At 48.1% G+C, this 22,326-nt stretch overlaps 1 protein-coding gene across 1 annotated transcript; it reads right to left on the reverse strand.

The window, feature by feature from the left end:
• Positions 1–2,243: 2,243 nt before the first annotated feature.
• On the reverse strand, positions 2,244–19,021 carry Srd5a3 (steroid 5 alpha-reductase 3). Its single transcript, XM_045130185.1, has 5 exons — positions 18,810–19,021; positions 10,573–10,712; positions 7,709–7,987; positions 3,915–4,037; positions 2,244–3,177 (listed from the first exon to the last, which is right to left on the reverse strand). The coding sequence occupies exons 1-5, from the start codon at positions 19,019–19,021 to the stop codon at positions 2,918–2,920; spliced, it is 1,014 nt and encodes a 337-aa protein (XP_044986120.1). The 3' UTR covers positions 2,244–2,917.
• Between the last annotated feature and the right edge of the window lie 3,305 nt (positions 19,022–22,326).

A 22,326-nucleotide genomic window follows, 5' to 3' on the forward strand; every position in this document is an offset into this window, starting at 1 on the left:
TGAGCCTGTAAGCCAAACTCAACTGTGTTTTCCCACAGCCGTTCTTGGTCGGGTGGTTTCTCCCAGCAATGTGAACCTCGCTGCAACACTGGTGTGGCTTTCTATCAGTTGTCTACACCATGTGTAGGACTCAGGGAGCTTCACACCAAATTATTTGTCCTCAGCCCTTAGTTCCCAACTTCCTCTTCCTTCTTTACCAAGAAATGTCATGTTTAGGAGGAAAAAGAAGAAAGAGACAGGGAATAGCGTGCAAGGGACGGGCCAGGACAAGAAGGGAATGGCAACAGGGTTCCCCCACAGTGAGTGCAAGAGCCACGTTGACACCGTGACACGATCCTGTCGTCTACAAGTGCGCTGGGCTGCACCCACAGCCCTCCTGGGTTGCACGCAGCACGAGAGCCACAGGCTGCTGCGTTGCTTGGTCTCAAGAGCATTCCACCACGTCCTCCGTGAGCCTAGGTTTAAGTTGCACTCTAAAGCAAAATGCAAATTTCTACTAAATTATTTAAAATTATGCGTGCTATTTGCATGGGAATTAAGACCAAACTGCACTATGCTTTACATTTTCAATGAAGAAAGAGTTCTGTTCTGTTCCTGAATCCTGGTCCCGGGGATGGAAAATAATGATAAATGAAATGAATATGTCATTTATTTGAATACACAGAGCAACAGATTAATCTCGATTAAGTGGTATTTGACTAATGGGAGAGGAAAAAATGTGACTTCAGAATTAACATGAGAGGTTCAGAATGTGTTTTGGTATGCTATGGTATTTAAAGATAAGGGCTGGAGAGATGGCTTAGTGGTTAAGGTGCTTGTCTGCAAAGACTAAGGAACGAGGTTTGATTCTCCAGGTCCCACGTAAGCCAGATGCACATGGTGGTGCATGTGTCTGGAGTTTGTTTGCAGTCGCTAGAGGCCCTGGTGTACCCATTCTCTTTCTCCTACCCTTTCTCCCTCTGTGTCTAGTAAATAATTGTTTCTTGTTTTCTGGGGGGATAGGGTCTTGCTCTAGCTCAGGTTGACCTGGAATTCACTATGTAGTCTCAGGGTGGCTTCGAACTCACAGTGATCCTCTCACCTCTGCCTCCCAAGTGCAGGGATTAAAGATGTGCACCACCATGCACAGCTCTAATAAATAAATTTTTAAAAATAAAAAAAAAATAAAAATTATAAGGACTAGAAATGCAGCTCAGTGTACCATGCCTGTCTAGCATTTATGAGACCCCGGGTTCAATCCCCAACATTAAAAGACAAGTAAATAGATGAATAATAATAGGTTTAAAAATTGATTTAGATTAAAAAGAATCCCAAGGGACTAGAGAGATGCCTTAGTGGTTAAAGAATTTGCCTACAAAGCCAAAGGACCCAGGTTTGATTCCACAGAACCCATGTAAGCCAGATGCACAAGGTGGCACACATGTCTGGAGTTCATTTGCAGTGGCTGGAGGCCCCGGTGTACCCAGTCTCTCTCTCTCTCTCAAATTAATTAATTAATTAAATTGAAAAATAAAAGAATCTCAACCAAACAGCTCTGCTCACAACTCCAGGGGATAGAGGTAGGGGACATATCTATAGACTGTGGATTTAACAGAGCCCTAAGTAACTGTGAGGCTCTTTTCCCAGAGCAAAGGACACGCAGGTAGGAAACTTCACTATGTAGAGCATATGACATGTGCATTAAAGGAGTAACTTAGCACCCCACTAGTGAGCACCTTCTTCCCAAGTTTTTTCCCCTGAGGTGGTCTCACTGTAGCCTAGGCTGACCTGGAACTCACTGTTGCCCCAGAACGGTGATCCTCCTACCTCAGCCTCCTGAGTGCTGGGACCAAAGGTGGGTTCCCACATACTCAGCCCTGGGTTGTTTTTTAATCTTTGTCTTTTGGTGCTGGGCCTTGAATGCAGAGCTCTGTGTACTTCAGGCAAGTTCCCTACCATGGAGTCACACTCCCAGCTCCAGACAACGTTGTGCTGGTTAACGTGGAGGTTTTCCTGTTGCTCGGGTTACAGCATTATTGTTCAAGTATTAATTTCTTTTCATAGAAAGAATATTCATTTCAAAGTGACTTAACTGGGCATTTTCTTTACATAAACTAATTTAAGTGTCAGCTTTATTACTAGATCTGAAGAGATTTGTTCTATTCGTTGAAACTCAGGAAACCTCAGACTCAGGGTGATGCGGTAACTATCAATGAATGAGGCTTGAGTACCATGTGACCCAGAGAATGTCTGCTCAAGAAGGCTTCTTATGCCTAAATAGAAAAATATTTTATTTCCCAATGCTTTCAGTACAAATGTCAAAAGAGAATTCAGTAAAAGAGGTTTCCAAACTTCCTGTTAGGCCAATTTGTGGGCAGATGAGTAGCAGCGATTACTGACGATTTTAGAACTGGAGATCTCGGTATTAATATATGAGGCATAAACTGCCTCGGGCAAATATTTCCCCCTGAAAACACTGGTATGAAAGTATCCCTTAACATTTATTTCAAAGGCAATTCTGTGTTATTGGCATATGACATTTATTGACCACCTACTTACTGTACCCTGTGTGATGCAGCCTAGCCCACTTGTCCCTGGTGAGTTGGCCCAGCCACACGGTGACCCTGTCTCTTCCGTGGGGCAGGTGTGTACAGGGCGAGGCTGCTGTGGTCTTGTTAGCTCGCGACGCAGCGTGGAGAAGTCAGCTGGTTGGCTGGCGTGGCGGGAAAGGGCCGGGAGCCAGGTCTACCAGCAGCGGCTGCTTTGAAGCCCTTCCGTAGCCTCGTCTCCTCAGGGTACCTCTGTGCCTTTCCACGCAAAAGAGGGACAGAGAATTTCAACCAGCCCCACAGAAGGGGTCCGTCCTTTGGTCTCCAGCTTCACATCTGGGAAGTCAAACCTGCCATCTGGTTCGCATCCTTCACAACGTGGGGTTATCTTAAAACAGAAATGGCAGGAACGCTTTCCTGTGCTTGGGGTAGGAGATAAATTTGCTTTTGTAGAAATTGTGGCTGAGGAGAGCAGACAGGGCCTGGCTGAAGAAAACGTACATGACCACCAGCCACCAAGTCACGTTGTGGAACCCAAAGGTGGCAGCCATGGAAAGGTAGATCAAGAGCTCCGCCAGGTAGTTAGGGGCGGAGACATACTCAAACCAGTCTCCGAAAGGGATCCTGTGGTCGCAGTGAATGATCACCCCTGAAAAGGGCAAAAGGACGAAAGCTTGAACAGGAAGCTCTTCCATGTCACTTCCCAAATCTCTGACAGAAACCCTCACTGAGAAAGAGCGTCACATACCCACATGTAAACCACCGTCCTGTCACACCCCCACTATGCATCAAAATCAAAATGACACTTGCTCAGGTGACACTGTCAGTGCCCATAAGCATGTGACAGCTCAGACTCGAGAGTCAGGCTTCATGAGTTCAAATTCTGACTTGCCCACCTGCTAGCTGTTAATCTCATTGTGCTTTAATTTCCTCCTCTGTAAAATGAGAACTAGATTACGTTTATCCTACTGGGAACTGTGAGGCTATATGGAAAGCATGTAGGGCCTGGCCCAAATAACTGATACATATTAAATACTTTTCCATGTTGAACATTTCAGGTAGCCTAATGGAACCTGTACCTGTGATACAGTCTGCCAAGCTAACTGGAGGGCCGGCTTTCTTTGCTCTGGCTAGACTCACAGTGCTCCACGGGAAGCAAGCCTTCCCATGCCCGTCAGAACTGCTGCCCAGTGCTGCCCAGCTATGGGGGACAGAATCAGAAATTTCCAGCTACGTGGGACAAAGAGAACCCCTCTCCATTTAGGATCAAGACTCAAAGAGGCATCCTGTCAAAAGTCTAGGGCAGGAAGGATGGGGTGATGAGGTGCAGAAATCCAACCTCTGAGGGCTAAAACCCAGCCACAGAGGCTCATGAAGGGCCCTCACCTTTTTTGTTCCTCCTGAGATTGCTGAGAATGACATGGCACTTGTATTGATGGGCCGACGACCAGATGAACATCATCATTCCGAGGATGTGGAACCACCGCGCTTGCGTCAGTACATTCTTCCCTATGACGGAGACGACGGAAACGAGAGTTATGCTGTTAGTCAGTTCTGCCAAATGTCAGCGAGGAATTCAAGGAATCATATTGTCCTCGCATGCTTCTCAGTCATGACAGTGCCTGCAGTCATCAGCAGAACATCTAAATCAATACTCTGTAATCTTCTTCAAATGACTAAGGCACAAACTCCGGCCCATCAACTTGTGTGATTATCGTATTGTAAGACTGCTTTGTGTGCCTATTAATGTGCCCCATTTTAGGTTTTCTTGTTCACATTTTTCTGTCAGGAAAATACTTTCTATATTTATTTATTTGAGAGAGAGAGAGAGAGAGAGAGACAGAGACAGAGACAGAGAGAGAGAGATAGACAGAATGGGCATACAAAGGCCTCCAGTCACTGCAAATGAACTCCAGATGCATGCTCCACTTTGTGCATCTGGCTTTATGTGGGTTCTGGAGAACTGAACCTGGGTCCTTTGGCTTTGCCAGCAAGCACCTTAACCACTAAGCCATCTCTCCAGCCCTATATTTATTTTTTAATATTTTATTTATTTTCAAAGGGAGGGAGGGAGTGAAAAAGAATGGGTATGCCAGGACTTCTAGCCACTGTAAATGGACTCTAGATCTCTAGATGCTTGTACCATTTTGTGCATCTGGCTTTACATGGTACTGGGGAATCAAACCTGAGTTCTTAGACTTTGCAGGTAAGCACCCTAACCACTGGGAAATCTCTCTAGCCCTCCAATTCTTTTTTGAGGAAGGGTTTCACACTAGTCAAAGTTGACATGAAATTCACTCTGTAGCTCAAGTTGGCCTTGATCTCACCAAGATCTCATACCTCAGGCTCACAAGTGTTAGGATTAAAGGCATATACCACCACCCCAGACTGGAAAATATTTTCTAGTGAAACTTCCTTCTAAGCTGCCATTCAGTCGTGGATACACAAAATTGAGCTAACACAAGCCTGTTTTCTTGGCACTTGGGAAGTAGAGTCAAGAGGATCAGGAATTCAAGGCCAGCATGGGCTATGTGATGCCTTGTCTCAAAAACAAGGAAGAGAAAGAGAGACAGAAAGAAAGAGAGGAGAGAGACAAAGAAAAAAGAAAATTAAAAAAAAAACAAAAAAAAAAAGAAAGAAGAAAGAAAAAGGCAGAGGAAGAGAGAGGCCAGGTGCAGTGGCATACACCTTTAATCCTAACAGCACTTGGAAGGCAGAGGTAGGAGGATTGATGAATTCAAGGCCAGCCTGTGAGAACCTACCTCAAAAAAGAAAAAAGAAAAAGAAAACTTGCTAACCCTGGCCAGTGGAGAGAACCTCTGAGATAAAGGGTGATGGCTCTTCAGAAGGCATGTATGAGACTAACAATTTAGCAGATTGAAAGCTAGGGTAACCAAGAATTCTGGAAAGTTCCTCTGGGTGCGGAACCAGGACTGGCACCTGCTGTTGTGGTTCTAGCTGAACATCTGAATGGAAGTGGGAAGATCCAGGAGGAGAGACTGACTTGATGAAGTTCAGAGGAACTCTATGGAGAGATTCTGGCAGAGCGGCCACAACCAATAAATAATTCAGGGATTGAGAAGACGGTCAATAAGTTCTACATTGAAAGCTTTCCTCTCTAGCCACAGGAGCCGTATAGTACTGTAGCATCACAGAGGACTTTAAGAGGCACTCTGACACTGAAATCAGACAAGCCAAGGCTCACCCACTGAGTGCTGAAAGTATCTATTTTGGTCTCAATGTACAAGCTTGCAGCATAGGACTTGGAGAAAACGAGCACAGGAAATACACAGTGTCTGGGCTAAAAGAGACCATGGCTTTAAGGTCAAGTTAATCTCGGCACTAAACACTCACTTCAGGGCTGGGTGGTGGTGGTAAAGTGCTTGTTTGCTGTGCCAGCAGGGGGAGGTGAGTTCGGAACCCCAGAACACACATAAACCCACAGTCATAGTATAATGGCCCACCTACAAGTGATGGAAGGCAGAGACAAGGGATCCTTGAGGTGAGTGGATAGCAAGATTAGCTGAATCAGCAAACCCTGGGTTCAAGTGAGAGGTCTTGTCTTTTTATAAAAAATTTTTTTGTGGGCTGCAGAGATGGCTTAGCAGTTAAGGTGCTTGCCTGTGAAGCCCAAGGACTTGGTTCAAGGCTCAATTTCCCAGTAGCCACATAAGCCAGATGCACAAGGGGGCACATGCATCTGGAGTTTGTTTGAAGTGGCTGGAGGCACCTGTTCTCTCTCTGCCTCTTTCTCTGTCTGTAGCTCTCAAATAAATAAATTAATAAAATAAAAATTTTGTGTGTGTGTATGTGTGAGAGAGAATTGGCATACCAGGGCCTCCAGCCCCTGCAACTGAACTTCAGATGCGTGTGCCCCCTCGTGCGCATGTGCAACCTTGCACACTTGCGTCACTGTGCATCGGGCTCATGTGGGATCTGGAGAGCCAAACACGAGTCCTCAGGCTTCACAGGCAAGCACTCGAACCACTAAGCTTCTCTCCAGCCTGAGATCCTGTCTTAATAGATAAAGTGAAGAGAGATCGAGGAAGACACTGGATGTCACCCTCTGGCCTCCACATGCACACATACACACACCACACACACAAATGAACATATATAAGCATGCATACACACCAAACACACACACAGAAACATGCATGCACACACCACACACATACACATGCAAATTTCAGTCACCCAAAATAATTGGTTCTTCATAACACACACATTGTTTTAATGAAACTTAGTCACATACGCTAACTAACTCCCTACCTCCAGAATAAAACAGAAATTTACTTCACTTCCTTGTCATAAAGGCTTTGCTTCCCTGTTCCTGGCTAGCGAGCACTTGGAAATCTTAAGCAATCTCCATGGACCACAGCACTCAGTCTTCCTCTTCTTGCAGGCTGCCTCGCATGAAGAAAGGCTTTGTTCTGAGGGAAGCCATCCCAAGAACTCATGGCAACAAAAAGTTCCCGTTTCCTCTTCAGACGGGGACTGCTTGCCTCAGGCGCACTTCTCGTCTCCTTCTCCACGGTTTGAGCCTGCACGCTGACTTTCCCCCCTCGTCCCCATGCGCCGCAGCACGACCGGGCTCTGGGGAGGCCACTCCCTTTGCTGCCCTTTTCTCCTGCTCTTGGGTGCAGCCCTGCTTCCGGGTCAGTACTCAGCAATACTCCCAGTCTCTCCAGGGCGAACCCCACATCATCACCCTTAACTGAGCCCCAGGAACACTTACACCATGTCACTGAAGGCACGACTGCTTAGGTTGGTGTTTTCTTTTTCTTTCTTTTTTAACAATTGAGAATCACTCATTTTTTAATTCTGTATTTTGAAAATGGTTAAATGTATTCATAAAAACCTTAAATTATTACGTTCTGAAACTTTGAGAAAAACTTTGATGTAACTAATAGTTAAACTGTTAATATAAGTGCAATAGTACTTATAAGAAAATATTAAGTGAAAATAATCTTTAAAAATCAATTTCAGGCCGGGTGTGGTGGTGCACACCTTTAATCCCAACACTCGGGAGGCAGGGGTAGGAGGATCGGCATGGGTTTGAGGCCAGCCTGAGACAATATAGTGAATTCCAGGTCAGCCTGGGCTAGAGTGAGACCCTACCTCAAAAAACAAAAAAAAATTCAGGTCCCGAGAGATGGCTTAGCAGTCTAGGCGCTCACCTGCAAACTCACCACTCATGTCGTCCATGGGCACCTGGCTCACAATCGTCAGGCCGACGAGGACGTAGTAGACGAGGCCAAAGCAGTACTGCACGACGTGGATGGCAGCGCCCGAGAAGACGCTGACGAAGAGACACTCGAAGAGGCGCCGCAGGCTGTGCAGCCACAGGCACAGCAGCACCAGGAGCGCGGACAGCGCCCGCTCCTCTGCGCCTGGGAGGGGACAGACAAGCTCAGCATCTCTCTGCGCCTGGGAGGGGACAGACAAGCTCAGCATCTCTCTGCGCCTGGGAGGGGACAGACAAGCTCAGCATCTCTGCGCCTGGGAGGGGACAGACAAGCTCAGCATCTCTCTGCGCCTGGGAGGGGACAGACAAGCTCAGCATCTCTCTGCGCCTGGGAGGGGACATACAGCTCAGCATGTCTCTTCGGGGATCACACCGAGTTTTGGTTTAATACGGCTACACGGAGTATTCAACAAGCTCAGAGCTGGAAAGGGGCTTGACAAATCCTTCATACCTTCTTCCTTCTAGCAGTAAGGACACGAGCCAAACAAAGGCCATGTGGTAAGTTCGTGACAGAGAGGGCGTGGAGGCCAGCACCCGTCCCTGACTCTGCTTTAATAGTTAAGAGGTGGCCTGGGCCGCACAGCAGAGGGCCGCGTGTTGAGAGCCCAGGGGTCTGCGGGCCTCGGGTTCCTATGCCCACAGCCAGACACAGATGGGCAGGAAGAGCTATCAGAAAGTTCCTGAACCTTCCCTTGACCATGACCACATCCTACCGGCAGGGTCCCTAGAGCCATGGGTAACACGAAGGCAGAGACAGAGGCAGGAGTAGAAACAGTTACGCATTTCTTTTCACGTTAAAAAAAAAGGACAGGAGATGTAGCTTAGTGGTAAAATACTTGCCTAGCATGTGCAAGGCCTTGGGTTCCAGCTCTGGCACTGCCAAAAAGAGAGAGAGAGAGGGAGATTGTACTGTTAGAGGATAGAAATCTCCCATATTTACCTTCCTATCTACCTTTCTCATCCCCCTAGTCCCAAAAGAGTTGGACAGAAAATTGATTTTTTTTTTGAAGTAAGGTCTCACTCTAGTTCAGGCTGACCTGGAATTCACTATGTAGTCTCAGGGTGGCCTCAGATTCATGGTGGGATTAAAGGCACCACCACACCCAGCTTTTTAGAAAATTGATTTTTAAGATAACATAACGCCTAGTATTTCTTCTTTTTGATGTGTTAACCAGAAACACATGACAAAGAAATAGCTTAGAAAACTTCTACAAACGACCCCACCCACATAACAAGTGCAGTTTAAGGGCTGAAGTCTCACCAGCACCCCCTAGTGTCCCATCCAGGCACTACCCTGCTTCCCACAAGCCAGGGGCCAGGAGCCTGTTGTTTGACCAACACAGATTTGCTTTGCTCTTTTTGTATTTTATTTTTTGTTTTGTTTTTTGAGGTACAGTCCTACGGTAGCCCACGCTGACATGGAATTCACTATATAGTCTCAGGCTGGCCTCAAACTCACAGCCATCCTCCTACCTCTGCTTCCAAAATGCTTTAAAGGCATGTGCCACCACGCCTGGCTTCTTTTTGTACTTTAAATAAATCAAACCTGGCTTTTTAGCTCTTTATAAACCGGTTAAAACAAATAAATAAAACTCCTCAAAAGTAACCTTCCAAATAAAGAAAACAGGTCAACAAATGGAGAGTGATCATCTATGTAGCAAGACTTTACACTGAGGGTTATGCCCTTGCCCCACCAACTTTCTGTTTCTAACCCATTTTAAGACAGGGTCTCATAAGTTACCCAGGCTGGCCGGAATGCACTCCATAGCCCAGGCAGGATTTGAACTTGGGATCCTCCTGCCTCAGCCTCCCGAGGACTAGGATTCCAGGCTACAGCCGCCAGGCCAGCACGTTAAGGAAGGAAGTGGGCCTCACTAAGGTGTCCCCCTCCCAAAGGGGCTTTGTGAGTAGCATCTTTTGCAACCAGCTCGCCTAGTTGGACACAAAAGGAATTATTCTTAGGGAGGCAGCGGTTTGTCTGCTGAAACAAGAGGACACAGAACAAACTGTTTCTCCTCTGTCCCTCGCCCTCTGCCTGACCTTCATGGAGCCCACTTCATGGCTTCTGCTTTCAATTCCTTATGATTATTGTTATTTTGAGATGGAGTCTTGCTATGGTCTTAACCTCTTGGATCCAAACAACCCTCCTTCCTCAGCTCCCAGAATAGCTGGGGCTATAGATGTGCAGCAGTGCATCTGGGTCCAAATGTTTTTTAAACTGCCCTAGATGGCCAGGTTTCGGTGGCACACACCTGCGATTGCAGAACTTGGAAGCCGAGGAGGACTGCAAGTTGGAGGCTAACCTGGGCTGCATAACAACTTTGAGGACAGCCTGTCCTAGGAAGACCTTGTCTCCAAACACCAAAGAATGTCCCTCCCCCAATGCCCAAAATATTTTACATGACCCTTATCCGGCAGTTAAAGGTTATACCTTTAATCCCAGCACTCGGGAGGCAGAGGTAGGGGGATCGCTGTGAGTTCGAGGTCACCCTGAGACGACATAGTGAATTCCAGGTCAGCATGGGCTAGAGTGAGACCCTACCTAGAAAAAACAAAAATCAGACTGCTTCTGAGTCCTGAGACACGAGTGTGGCTGGGGCTGTACGAATGATAAATATTTCAAGATGCACCTGAGGGTGCCCAAAAGCTTTCCCAGCATGGGCGAGGAAGGCTTTTTACCAGAGGTAACCCTGCACTCTGCCTCCACCTCTGTGGGGTTCTGGAGTGCCCCGAGCATCCGTCAGCGAGCCAGGCGACCCTGCCTTCCCCTCCTCTCCCCGGGGCCCGGGCGGTCACCTGGGGCCGGCGCCTGCAGGCGGCGGAGCAGCGCGCCGAGCCAGGTCGGGAAGGGCGCGTCCAGGAGGAGCGCGCGCGCCAGCGCCGCCAGCAGCAGCCCGTTGCAGAGCGCGGACACGGCGTAGAAGTGCGTGAAGAACCTGCGGGCGGAGACAGCGGTGAGGCGGGCCCAGGACCCGCCACCCCACGGCAAGGAGGGCGGCTGCCTACCACTTCCCTGCAGAGACTGGGGCCCAGGGAACGGGCCAGACTTGCGGGGCGCAGTCGCGTTCTGTTCTCGGCCTCAATTCACAGTTCGCTGGAGAGTCGGGGGCATCCTTCATAATGGGTCGGCAGAAAGAGAGGGGGCGAGGGACACTGTTCTGAGGGGTGGTCAGGATGGCCTTTCTGGAAGGAACACTTGCCTACCGCAGGTCATCTCTGCACGCTATTACTTTCTACACAGAGGAGATGCATGTAGTGACGCCGAGCTGGGTTCATGCCGGTGTGTACAGGGACCATGCGGGACATGCATGACTAGGGGAAGAGGGGAAAAATACTGGCTTTTGTAATGGGGAACCGCGTAAACAGAGGGCTCACCTGAGGTCACAAATGTTTTTTAAAAATCCCTCTGGGGCTGCGGAGATGGCTTAGCGGTTAAATCATTGCCTGCCAAGCCAAAGCACCCAGGTTCGATTCCCCAGGACCCACGTAAGCCAGATGCACAAGGGGGCACATGCATATAGGGTTCGTTTGCAGCAGCTGGAGGCCATGGCGTGCCCATTCAATCTCTCTCTCTCCCTCTCTCTCTCTAAATAGAAAACAAACTCCCTCTGGCTCATGGAGAAGTTCTCAACTACACAGTGGCAATGGAGGCAGGAAAAGCCCTTGAACACTACTCCAAACTGGTCAGCATGGCAAATGTCGTGCCGAGAATATCTAAACACGTAAAGAAGACATCTAAAAAGAGCATCATTCATTCATTTCATATTTTTTTAATATCCCTACTGAGAGCAGGAAGATGGCTCAGCAGTTACAGGCCCTCGCGTGCAAAGCCTCTGGCCCGGGTTCAGTTCTCCAGCCTCCCCGCGTAAGCCAGTTGCAGAAAGTGGCACAAGCACCTGGCATTTGTTTGCAATGGCAAGAGAGCTCACTGCACACTCCCGCCCACACACAAATGAATAAAGAAAATTAAATAATTAAAAATCCCATTGACGACATAGAAAACATCTAGGGATGCACAGTGGGGGCCTGGGAGAAAAGTTAAGATGTCAAAATTTCATCGACACAGCAATCCTTCCTGGACAAATGGAAAATGGTGGCTCAGAGAGGTTAAGTCTCATGCTAATTGGCAGTCACTGGCTCAGCACCCCGCTTGGATGACTCTGGAGTTTATAGCACATTGTTCCTCTCTTATGCACACAGCCTAGGCTTGCTTGAACCTGTTTTTCTGACCTAACATTTCATGTAACCAATTCATGTTTTATCATTTGTGTTTTATGAGTTGTTGAGCCACACCTTGCTGTGTGCCACGGTGTTTTTGATTCAAAGGCACATTAGGTTGTTTTTTCATTCCTATTTTTTGTTGTTGCTGTTGTTGTTATTTTGTTTTTCAAGGTAGGGTCTTGCTCTAGCCCAGGCTGACCTGGAATTCACTATGTAGTCTCAGGCTGGCCTCAAACTCCCTGTGATCCTCCTACCTTGGCCTCTCAAGTGCTGGGATTAAAGGCATGTGCTACCACACCTGCCTGACCTTACATTCCCATATTTTGATTTGTGTTTTCTGAATTTCCTTCAACAGGAAGCACTTCCCGGTCTTTACAGCAAGTCATATGGCTTGCCTGCATTAAAAGGCACACCAGAGTCTCAGACCTGGGGAGATGGCTCAGCGCAGAGAAATCAAGCCTGAATACCCAAGTCCCATCCTCCCCAGGCCCTTCATAGAGAAGCTAGCAGCCTTCTTGGTGGGCGGCTGTCATTCCAGCAGGGTGATGGCGATGGGAGGCAGCGACAGGAGAATTTCGCCAAGGCAAGCAGAAGGAAGAATGAAGTCACAATGGCAGAGTGCACTCCAGAGGAAACCCTGCCTCAAATGAGATGAAAAGGTGAGGGACCCTAAAGTTGCCCTTTGTAATGTGACACACACACACACACGTACCCTGAAGTATCAGAATGCAGCCTAAAATCACCCCAGCATTATGGATTAAGACAAACTCTTCCTTTCTCCACACTCAGCAGGCATCTCACTTTTTATTTATTTATTTAGTTAGTTATTTAGTTAGTTTTTCAAGGCAAGGTCTCACTGTAGTCCAGGCTGACCTGGAATTCACTCTGTAGTCTCAGGGTGGCCTTGAACTCATGGCGTTCCTCCTACCTCTGCATCCTGAGTGCTGGGATTAAAGGCATGTGCCACCACACCTGGTTTGCATCTCACTTCTTTGAAGTGCTTTTTTCCACATCCTGGGGAGGAGGGACAAGGTTTATCCTTAATGCCCAGCACTTGACAGGGAACTCCTTGTAATCCTTTGATTAACACCACTGAGTTATTATCACGACCATGACTGACTGCTCTAGGGACTGGGGATACAGTGATAAGCATGCCCGACCCCTCCTATGTGTGTGCGTGTGTGTGTGTGTGTGTGTTTGTGTGTGTATACGCACAAACAAGTAAATCTTTCAGCACGGCAACAGCAGGTAAAGAGAATTTAAGGAGGGGATGGTGGAATTATCATTTTAAATAAGACAGGTATGAACGGCCTCACTGAGGAGGCAAGGCCTAAGGACCTGAGCTAGGAGCCAAGTGGGGGCGAGCTCTTGAGGTAGAGGCAACAGGCAGCTCAAAGGCATGGAGGTGGGACAGAGGGTGAGTTGAAAGGGCCCCAAACTGGAACAGTACCAGTACAGACAAGTCAGTAGGGAGACAATATTGTATAGGTCCTTCAGCTTTTACTCTGAGAGGTTGGAACCACCCCAAGGAGACATAACCTAAGTGTGTGTGTGTCTGTGTGTGTGTGCGCATGTGTATTTAATATCTTATTTATTTATTTGAGAGAGAGAGAAAATGGGCATACCAGGGCAAACCAACTACACGTGCATACACCACCTTACGCATGTGGCTTTGCGTGGGTACTGGAGAATCGGACCTAGATACTTTGGCATTGGAGGCAAGTACCTCAACAGCTAAGCCACCTCCCCGGCCCTAATATATACATTTCCTGACTGCTGGAACAGACCCAGAGCCCTGTTAGGGGAGCTTCAGGATTAATTAAAGAAGGGAACTAATATTTATTTACTAAGATCTGCCCAGGTGCCTGGCCTTATTTGAAGTTACTTGAACGCCATTAGCACCTATGAGACCAGCAGGAACTCTTTCTCACACTCCCAGCTCTCATCCACATGAGCACCCCTTCCCTCATCTGGACCAACACAACAGCCTCCTACCCAGCCCTCCCCACGCAACGGTGTCATCCTTTTAAAAACATCAATCCCATGATGCTATGCTTCCCTCTAAAGCTCTGGGCTCCGTGGTTCATGCACGTCCCTGCCTCTCACCTGTCACACTCACCCCACACTTTGCTTGTGATGAGATAACAATGCTGGATGGCCTCAAAAGAACTTGTGGCCCACTGAAATGATTCTGCTTCTTCTCTTACATTTGTTTACCTATCATCTGTCTGCCTATAAACTCCAAAGAGCTACGAGACGCTCTGGGTGCAGGGCAGGCTCGCTGGCTGTGAGCACTGGTCAGCTACACGCGTGAGATGATAACGGCTCATCCAAGTCACTCTTGGAGTAAGCTACTCATGTTCACCAACTACACTGAACCTTCGATCTCCTGTCATTCATTCCAAACATTCTGGTGGTAAGAGGGTCTGGTGGAGGGCTGGGGAGATGGCTCAGGGGTTAAAGGTGCTCGCTCGAGAGGGCCTGGTTGTCCATAGGCAGAAGCTTGGGATTCTATGAGAACCATGAAATGTAAGTGCTGCCTGGAAAAGATTACAGACCCTTCTCAAAATGTCACTCTGGGCATTAACTACATAGAGGTTCCTGAGGAAAACAATTATATGGACATGCAGTTAATGCAACTTCTAAAAGTCAAGCTTATGTCATTGTAACATGTACATTTCTTAAGTACCAAGTAACAAGGTCCAATGGTAAACAATGACAATGTTGGGCTAGAGAGATGGCTTAGTGGTTAAGGTGTTTGCCTGCGAAGCCTAGGTACCCAGGTTCAATTTCCCAGTACCCACCTAAGCCAGATGCCCAAGGTGGCACATTCACCTGGAGTTTGTTTGCAGTGGTTAAAGGCTTTGGTGCGCCCATTCTCTCTATCTGCCTCTTTCTCTGTCAAACTAACTAAATAAAATAAAGAAAACATTTTTTAAAATGACAATGTTCTCATAGTGATGAAAACAGTAATGTCTTGAGGAACCAAAGCTAACATAAAGTTGCACATGTTGCTAATTTACTGTGGTCTGTTGATTACATTCATAATAAAGGAAATGCTAACTTACAGCAAGAGGATGGTGAAAATAACATGTGACTTGCTCTCAATTCACAGACATGCTGAATCTGTTCGTGACACCCCTGGACTCTGGCACAGAAAGCCTGGGTAGCTTTTCTTTGTTTTTTCCTCCAGAGGCGTTCACTGGTAAGGTTTTCCTACCATGCAGAACCATTTTGATAAGAAAAGTGCTTCTGCATGCTACTTTAGTCAAAAGTCTGGTGACTCTTGGTCCAGGCCACCCATTTATTCAGACTTTCTGGGAGATCAAAGGAACACAAGAATGGAGCTGCACCTTAATTAAAACAAAATATACTAGACAGGGGTAATGGAAACCAACATGCCAGAATCTGTAGTAAGGTTTCCTTCTTGTTTCCTTAGGGGGAAAAAAATAATTAGAAACAAAATTACCTAATACTACCTTATATGTAGAAATGTGACTTACAACTGCTTATTTGTAAGTGTAGAGATAATAGACTTCTTTTCAACCTGAAGAGTGTCATTAAATTTTGCACAAGAAAAAAATAGTATAAGCATGCAGGCTAAGATGATAAAGTAGTTTCAAGTTTGAATTAACCAGGATATTATGAAGCACAGCTCTCTGAGAATGAAGTCATTGTCATCCAATCTCTCAGGCACGCATGACTCAGCTTTGCAGGGTGCCATTCTTCCCCAACAGTCACGCGGGAGGTTAAAAGTTTAGGATCTAAGTGGTGGCCTTTGCCTTTAATCCTAGCACTCGGGAGGCAGAGGTAGGAGGATCACCTCACCGTGAGTTCAATGCCACCCGGAGACGACACAGTGAATTCCAGATCAGCCTGAGCTACAGTGAGACCCTACCTCAAGAAAACAAAACAACAAAAAATAAATAAATAAAACATCTAAATTCCTACACAACTTGCTTCAAGTTTCAGCATGCTACCTACTGGCACTGCGCCGCAGGGTAAGTGGCAAGCCTGGGCCTTCCTATCTGTGATGGGCAGTGACACGTCCCCTCCCAGGTCTGTGGTGAGGACTAGATGAAGAAAAGCACACAGTGCCGGGAGCAGTCCATGCAGAACACGGACACTCGGTCTGTTGTTACTGGGAACAAAGGCGCCTAGAGCTCCTTGGACAGTAACTCCCCCCTTTTTTTTCTCATTATAAAAGTGGTCAGCACACTGTCAATAGAGGGGCATTCAAAGGAAGCAATAGGCTGTCATTCCAATCCAACTCTAGTTAACCTCTTGTCCTAGAGAGACACAACATTCAGTACATTTAGTAATATGCGAATCGCAGGGCTTTTGTTTTCTGGAGACCTTGCCAGTCTTGGTGGGTTTTTTCTTTTTTTTTGGGGGGGTCTCAATAAAAGTGCCTTTTATTATTGGCCTCAATTGGTCCCTTCTTTAATACTAAAAAAAAAAATTAATTAAATTTAGGGGAAACAATAATGGCTGCCACCTCACAGCATTAAACACCATGGTAGGTTCTAGTCTAGGATTCTGGATGAAGAAAAAGGTATCAACTGTTTCACAATACAGTAGAAAGGACAAGAAGCCCAAGGAGTGCCAACTGGGACCAAAGAAACGAGTGAAGAAGGCCCATCCTCTCGTCTGTCACATGATGGCCGACTTGAGTAGAACCCGATCCAGAGACAGACAAGAGCAGGGAATGGCTTTAAGTGTGCTTTTAAAATTATTTTTATTTACTTGTTTATTTATTTACAAGCAGAGAAAGACACATAGAGGAAGAGAGAAAGAGACACACAGAGAGAGAATGGGCACACCAGGGCCTCTAGCCATTGCAAACGACTTCAGATGCATGCTCCATTTTCTGCATCTGGCTTTATGTGAGTCCTAGGGAATCGAACCCAGGATGTTAGGCTTTCCAGGCAAGCACCTTAACCGAGAAGCCATCGCTCTAGCCCTTACGTGTATGTTTTTTAAAAAGTATGATTTTGGGCATGGTAGCACCTGCCTTTAATCCCAGCACTCAGGAGGCAGAAATAGGGGAATCTCCATGAGTTCGAAGACACCCTGAGACTACATAGTGAATTCCAGGTCAGCCTGGACTACAGTGAGACCCCACCTGAAAAGCCAAAAATAAATAATTATAAAAAAAGAAAGAACAGAAAAAAGAAGTTTAAGAAGTATGATTTTATGAAATCAAACAGTATTTTGTACATGAATTCATCTTACTATAAAACATTTTATGTACGGCTACAGAGAACCTAGTACAAACATATTAATCACTTCAACATAAGAAATGGGTTGTAATTTTAAAGTTCATTGGGTGTCCCATAAACTGGAAAATACTTGCTTTGTAGAAAACAGTAAACACAGCCAGGCATGGTGGCTCATGCCTTTAATCGGGAGGCAGAGGTAGGAATTCACTATGTAGTCTCAGGGTGGCCTCAAATCCACGGTGATCATTTTACTTCTGCCTCCCGAATGCTGGGATTACAGGCTCTCGAAATGTGCTTTTTTTAAAAAAAGAATTTTATTTATTTATTTGAGAGAGAGAGAGAGGCCAAAAGAAAAAGACAGACAGAATGGGCACACCAGGGCCTCCAGCCATTGCAAATGAACTACAGACTCATGTACCACCTTGTGCATACAACTTACATGGGTCCTGGAAAAATCAAACCTGGGTCCTATTGGCTTTGCAGGCAGACGTCTTAACCTCTAAGCCATCTATCTCTCCAGCTTTTATAATCCAGGGACAGTAGGACCTTTTAAATTTATTATTATTATTATTATTATTATTTTCGGTTTTTCGGAAGTAAGGTCTCACTGTATCTAGGTCAGGCTGACCTGGAATTCACTGTGTATTCTCAGGGTGGCCTCAAACTCATGGTGATCTTCCGACCTCTGCCTCTCAAGTGCTGGGATTAAAGGAGTGCGCCACCATGCTGGGGCTAGGACCTTTTTTTTTAAAAGTCAGAAAGCAAAGTGCTATAAAGCAGAAAAGACACTCTAATCAAACCTGATTAAAGTAGTCCGGCAGGCAATTTTGTTTCTAATGGAGACTCTAAGGAGGCCTTCCCAGGGCCTGTTCCTTTCCATTCACGTTTCAAAGTGACCTGCTTGTCTATTCTAAGTTAACACCTCGTAGATCTTTCTCCCACTTTTAGACTCGTGGTTGGCTGACTCTGGACACGGAATTCAAAGGCTGGGGGAGGGGAGTGGAAATAAACCCTAACGGTCCTCCCAAATTCTGAGCGAATGCCATTTGCATCCTGGGGATTTAACGTTTCACAACTTGGCTATGAACTCTGATCTCTGTTGCTTCTTTGGGATGGCTGGCATCCTGGGCCACCGTGTCCAGGGCACCTGCTCAGGTAGGTGTCTGTTGGGAAGGTCAGCGCCAGCGCAAGGAAGTTTGCACGTGCACTGGCCACCGGCGTCGTCCTCGGCGGCCTCTGAGGGGGTCTGGGAGACCAGTGGGAAAACAGAGGGCGGACCTGGCTTCATTTGCACGGACTCTGGCGACCCTCCACCTAGACTGTGAAGAGACCGAGAACCCTGGACCAAGGAGACCCGGTTGCCAGCTTGGTGTCCAGGCCTAACTTGGGATGTGCTTCGGCTCATTTAACCAAGCGACCTCAACCAAGTTCACGTACGAGGGCATCCGTGGGCGCGGAAGATGGGGGGTGGGCAGGGGGCGCAGGGCGGGCGGGCGGGCGGCTGACCGCGGGCCACCTCTGCTGCCCTCTGCCAGGGTGACGGCGAGCGGGCACACCCTGGGGGAGGGGGCGAGGGTCCACCGCGGTTACCTCTTGGGGACATCAAAGGCCCGGCAGATGGCCGGGCGCGGCGGGGCCCCCAGCTTGGTCTTCCCGTAGCGGATGAGGTCCTGGAAGAGCGCGCAGCTCGGGAGCAGCCCGGCGGGCACGAGCTGCAGCAGCAGCGTGCCCAGGAAGGTGGCGGCCAGCGCCAGCCACAGCGCGCGCAGCGGCTCCAGCGCCCACAGCTCGGCCCCCGCCATGGGAACCGCGGTCCCGGAGCCGGCTCACGCATGCGCACGCGCGCCCGCAGCGCCCACTCGGCCGCCCGCCCCGCACGCGACGTCGGTGACGCACGCCGGGGGGCGGGGCCTCGCCCCGAGCGCGCGCGCCTGCGCCCTGCGCCTGCGCCTGGCCGGCCCCCAGGGCCGCTGTCCCAATCTCCCTGGCCTACAGAAGAAAACAGAAACGCGTGCTAACAAAATATATGTATATTTTGTTTCTTTGGCTTTTAAAAAAATATTTGTTGCCGGGCGTGGTGGCGCACGCCTGTAATCGCAGCACTCGGGAGGCAGAGGTAGGAGGATCACCGTGAGTTCGAGGCCACCCTGAGACTACGTAGTGAATTGCAGGTCAGCCCGGGCTAGAGTGAGACCATACCTCGAAAAACCAAAACCAAAAAAAAAAAAAAAATTGTTATTTATTTATTTATTAGAGACAGGGAGAGAGAGAGAGAGAGAGAGAGAATGGGTGTGCCAGGGCCTCCAGCCACTGCAAACGAACTCCAAATGCGTGGGCCACCATGTGTATCTGGCTTACATGGGACCTGGAGAATCGAACAGGATCCTTAGGCTTCACAAGCAAGGCCTTAACCACTAAGCCATCTCTTCAGCACCCCCCCCCTTTTTTTTTGCTATTTAAACATATGAGTTTCATCCTAGTCTAAGCTCTGACCTGGAACTCACTCTGTTCTCTCAGGCTGGCCTCGAACTCAGCAATTCTTCCTACCTCAGCGTCCCCAGTGCTGGGATTGAAAGTGTGCACTACTAAACCCCCTCCTAAAGTCTTTTTTTTTTAAAGATATATATATATATATATATATATATATATATATAGAGAGAGAGAGAGAGAGAGAGAGAGAGAGAGAGAGAATGAGAATGAGAATTGGCACCCCAGGGCCTCAGCCACTGCAGTTGAACACCAGACTCTTGTGCCACCTAGTGGGCATGTGTAACCTTGCGCTTGCCTCACCTTTGTGCTTCTGGCTTTGGTGGGATCTGAAGAGTGAAACCTGGGTCCTTCAGCTTCTCAGGAAAGTAAGTATCTTTAACTGCTAAGCCGTCTCTCCAGGCCCTGGGCCTGAAGTCTTTATCACTACATTACTTCCAACCAAAAATAAATAAATAACTTGCAAACAACACTAAATGTTCCATTTTGTTGCATCCTTTTTGTTAATTCATGGCCCACTTTATATGTTAGACTATTATGCATGGCAATCATGGAGGCTGGAAACACTGAAAGCTATCTAGAATGCTCAAAGCTGGCTGAGGGGCCTTGGGCTCTAACCTGGGTAGAAATCCTGGACAGGCTAGAAGCTCTTCAAAGGCTGGTCTCGTGTGGGTTTCATTTTCTCTTGTCTGACAGCAGCCAGAAGATGTGCTGGGCAGGCGGAAGCAGTGGGCAGTATCACGGGCCGCTGATGGGTATATCTGCACCCTTGGCCCTTGGCAGCAGCCAGTGGTGTTAACCTCTCTCGGCTTTTTTGGGCAGAGTGGGGGCGGGGACGCTGAGACCCTTGGTCCCGAAGATTTGACAGCTCTCTGGAACTCTTGGTGACCAGGCCTTCCATATTCTCTTCTAGCTTTTAATTTTTTTTAAATGTTTTTTTTTTATTTTTATTTATTCACTTGAGAGCGACAGACAGAAGGAGGCAGAGAGAGAATAGGCGTGCCAGGGCCTCCAGCCACTGCAAACAAACTCCAGATACGTGCGCCCCCTTGTACACCTGGCTAACGTGGGTCCTGGGGAATAGAGCCTCCAACCGGAGTCCGTAGGCTTCACAGGCAAGCGCTTAACCACTAAGCCATCTCTCTAGCCCTTTTCAATTTTTTAAATTTTTGTTTATTAAGAGAAAGAGGCAGAGAGAGAGGGCGGGGGGAGAGAGAAAGAGAATGGGCACACCAGAGCCTCTAGCCACTACAAACTCCAAATGCACACGCCACCTTGTGCTTTGTGGGTCCTGGAGAATCAAACCTGTGTCCTTTGGCTTTGCAGGCAAGTGCCTTAACGGCTAAGCCATCTCTCCAGCCCTCTCCTCGCTGTTTATGGCTTTTTATCAATGAGCTTCTGTCTGGCCCGTATTCCACTTTCCTTTTTTCTGGCTGCTCTGAAACTGCTCAGCTGTTTCTTCAGTTGCCAGTGGCCGCTGCCAGGATGATGTGGGGTACCTTCCTCTGTCAGGACAGCATTCAGGAGCCTGGACACCAAGATGGTCGTTCAGGCATTGCGCACGGGGTTCGCTAGGGCCAGGCATCCCCTACCAACCAGGAGGTAGGATCCCTGAAAGCAAATGGGGGTCTCAGGTGGCATCAATGGGCTTTTTTCAGGCATGTGGGTGATGCTGAGGGGCAGGCCTGAGGCTTCCCAGGGCAAACCCGCCTTCAGCTGTCAGGCAGTTGTAGATGCTTGCTTGTGCTCAGGAAGGTCCCCCCGGGTTGTTCTGGGGCCCAGCATGGGGGCTTAGAGGAGGCATCAGGCTTAGGAGCCATGCCAGGCAGTGTTGGGTTTGTAGGGCACTGGGGCTGTGTCAGTGTCCACAGGCTCCCCTGGGACCCGACTGCTCAGCTGTCACGCTGCTGGAGGGCGTACATGACGTACACGATCAGGTTTCTGGGGTGCCCTGGGTGGGGGATGAGTGCCCATTGAGCTGTCAAGCTCAGTGGCAGGTCCCTTGATGTCTGTGGGAGCAAGCCACTGATGTCCATGTGAGGGGGATGTTTACATACGTGTCAAGCTGCCCTCCAGCTGCCACTCTTTCAACATGTTCCCAGCTCATCCCGCATTACTGAAATGGGCAAGGACAAACCACTTGAGAGGTCTTTACTGGGCCTCATGTTACACGAGGGGAGGTAGGTAGAAGGAGAAGGTCTCCTGGTTTGAGGGCTGCTTATGTAAGCCCCAGAAGCCACATTTGAACCTTTCAGAGTCAATTGTTTGGCCCATCACAGCCTTGCCTCTAGCACCAATCAGTCACCGAGGCTTGTGTTTTGGGCCAATCATGGTCTTGCCACCAGTTTTGGTAGTCCCTGTGCCAGGGTCGGCGGTCCCACTGGGCTAAAGTAGAAGAGGTCATCCAGTCTTGTGGTCACCAGAAGTCGGGTACAAACTGTTCAAACAGTCCTGGCTGGCACTGTGCCTTGGGGAGCTTGGACAGCAAGAGAAAGCCTACTGATTAGGGAGTCACATCGCCCTGTCCCCCGTATCTTTGCTTGGTAGCATAGTTTTCTAAACGGCAGGTTGAGACACCCAAATGGGATTGTGTACCTGATTTATTATAAAAGTGCTTCAG

Source organism: Jaculus jaculus, chromosome 11 (assembly GCF_020740685.1).
Source record: "Jaculus jaculus isolate mJacJac1 chromosome 11, mJacJac1.mat.Y.cur, whole genome shotgun sequence".
NCBI classification, from domain to species: Eukaryota; Metazoa; Chordata; class Mammalia; order Rodentia; family Dipodidae; genus Jaculus; species Jaculus jaculus.

Bases quoted from the DNA above. Each gene is read 5' to 3' on its own strand.
- Srd5a3 (XM_045130185.1), bottom strand. From the start codon at position 19,021: ATGGCGGGGGCCGAGCTGTGGGCGCTGGAGCCGCTGCGCGCGCTGTGG. The intron at 10,713-18,809 runs GTAACCGCGGTG...CTCCGCCCGCAG, and splicing joins GCCTTTGATGTCCCCAAGAG to GTTCTTCACGCACTTCTACG. The intron at 4,038-7,708 runs GTGAGCGCCTAG...TCTCCGTCATAG, and splicing joins CATGAGTGGTGAGTTTGCAG to GGAAGAATGTACTGACGCAA.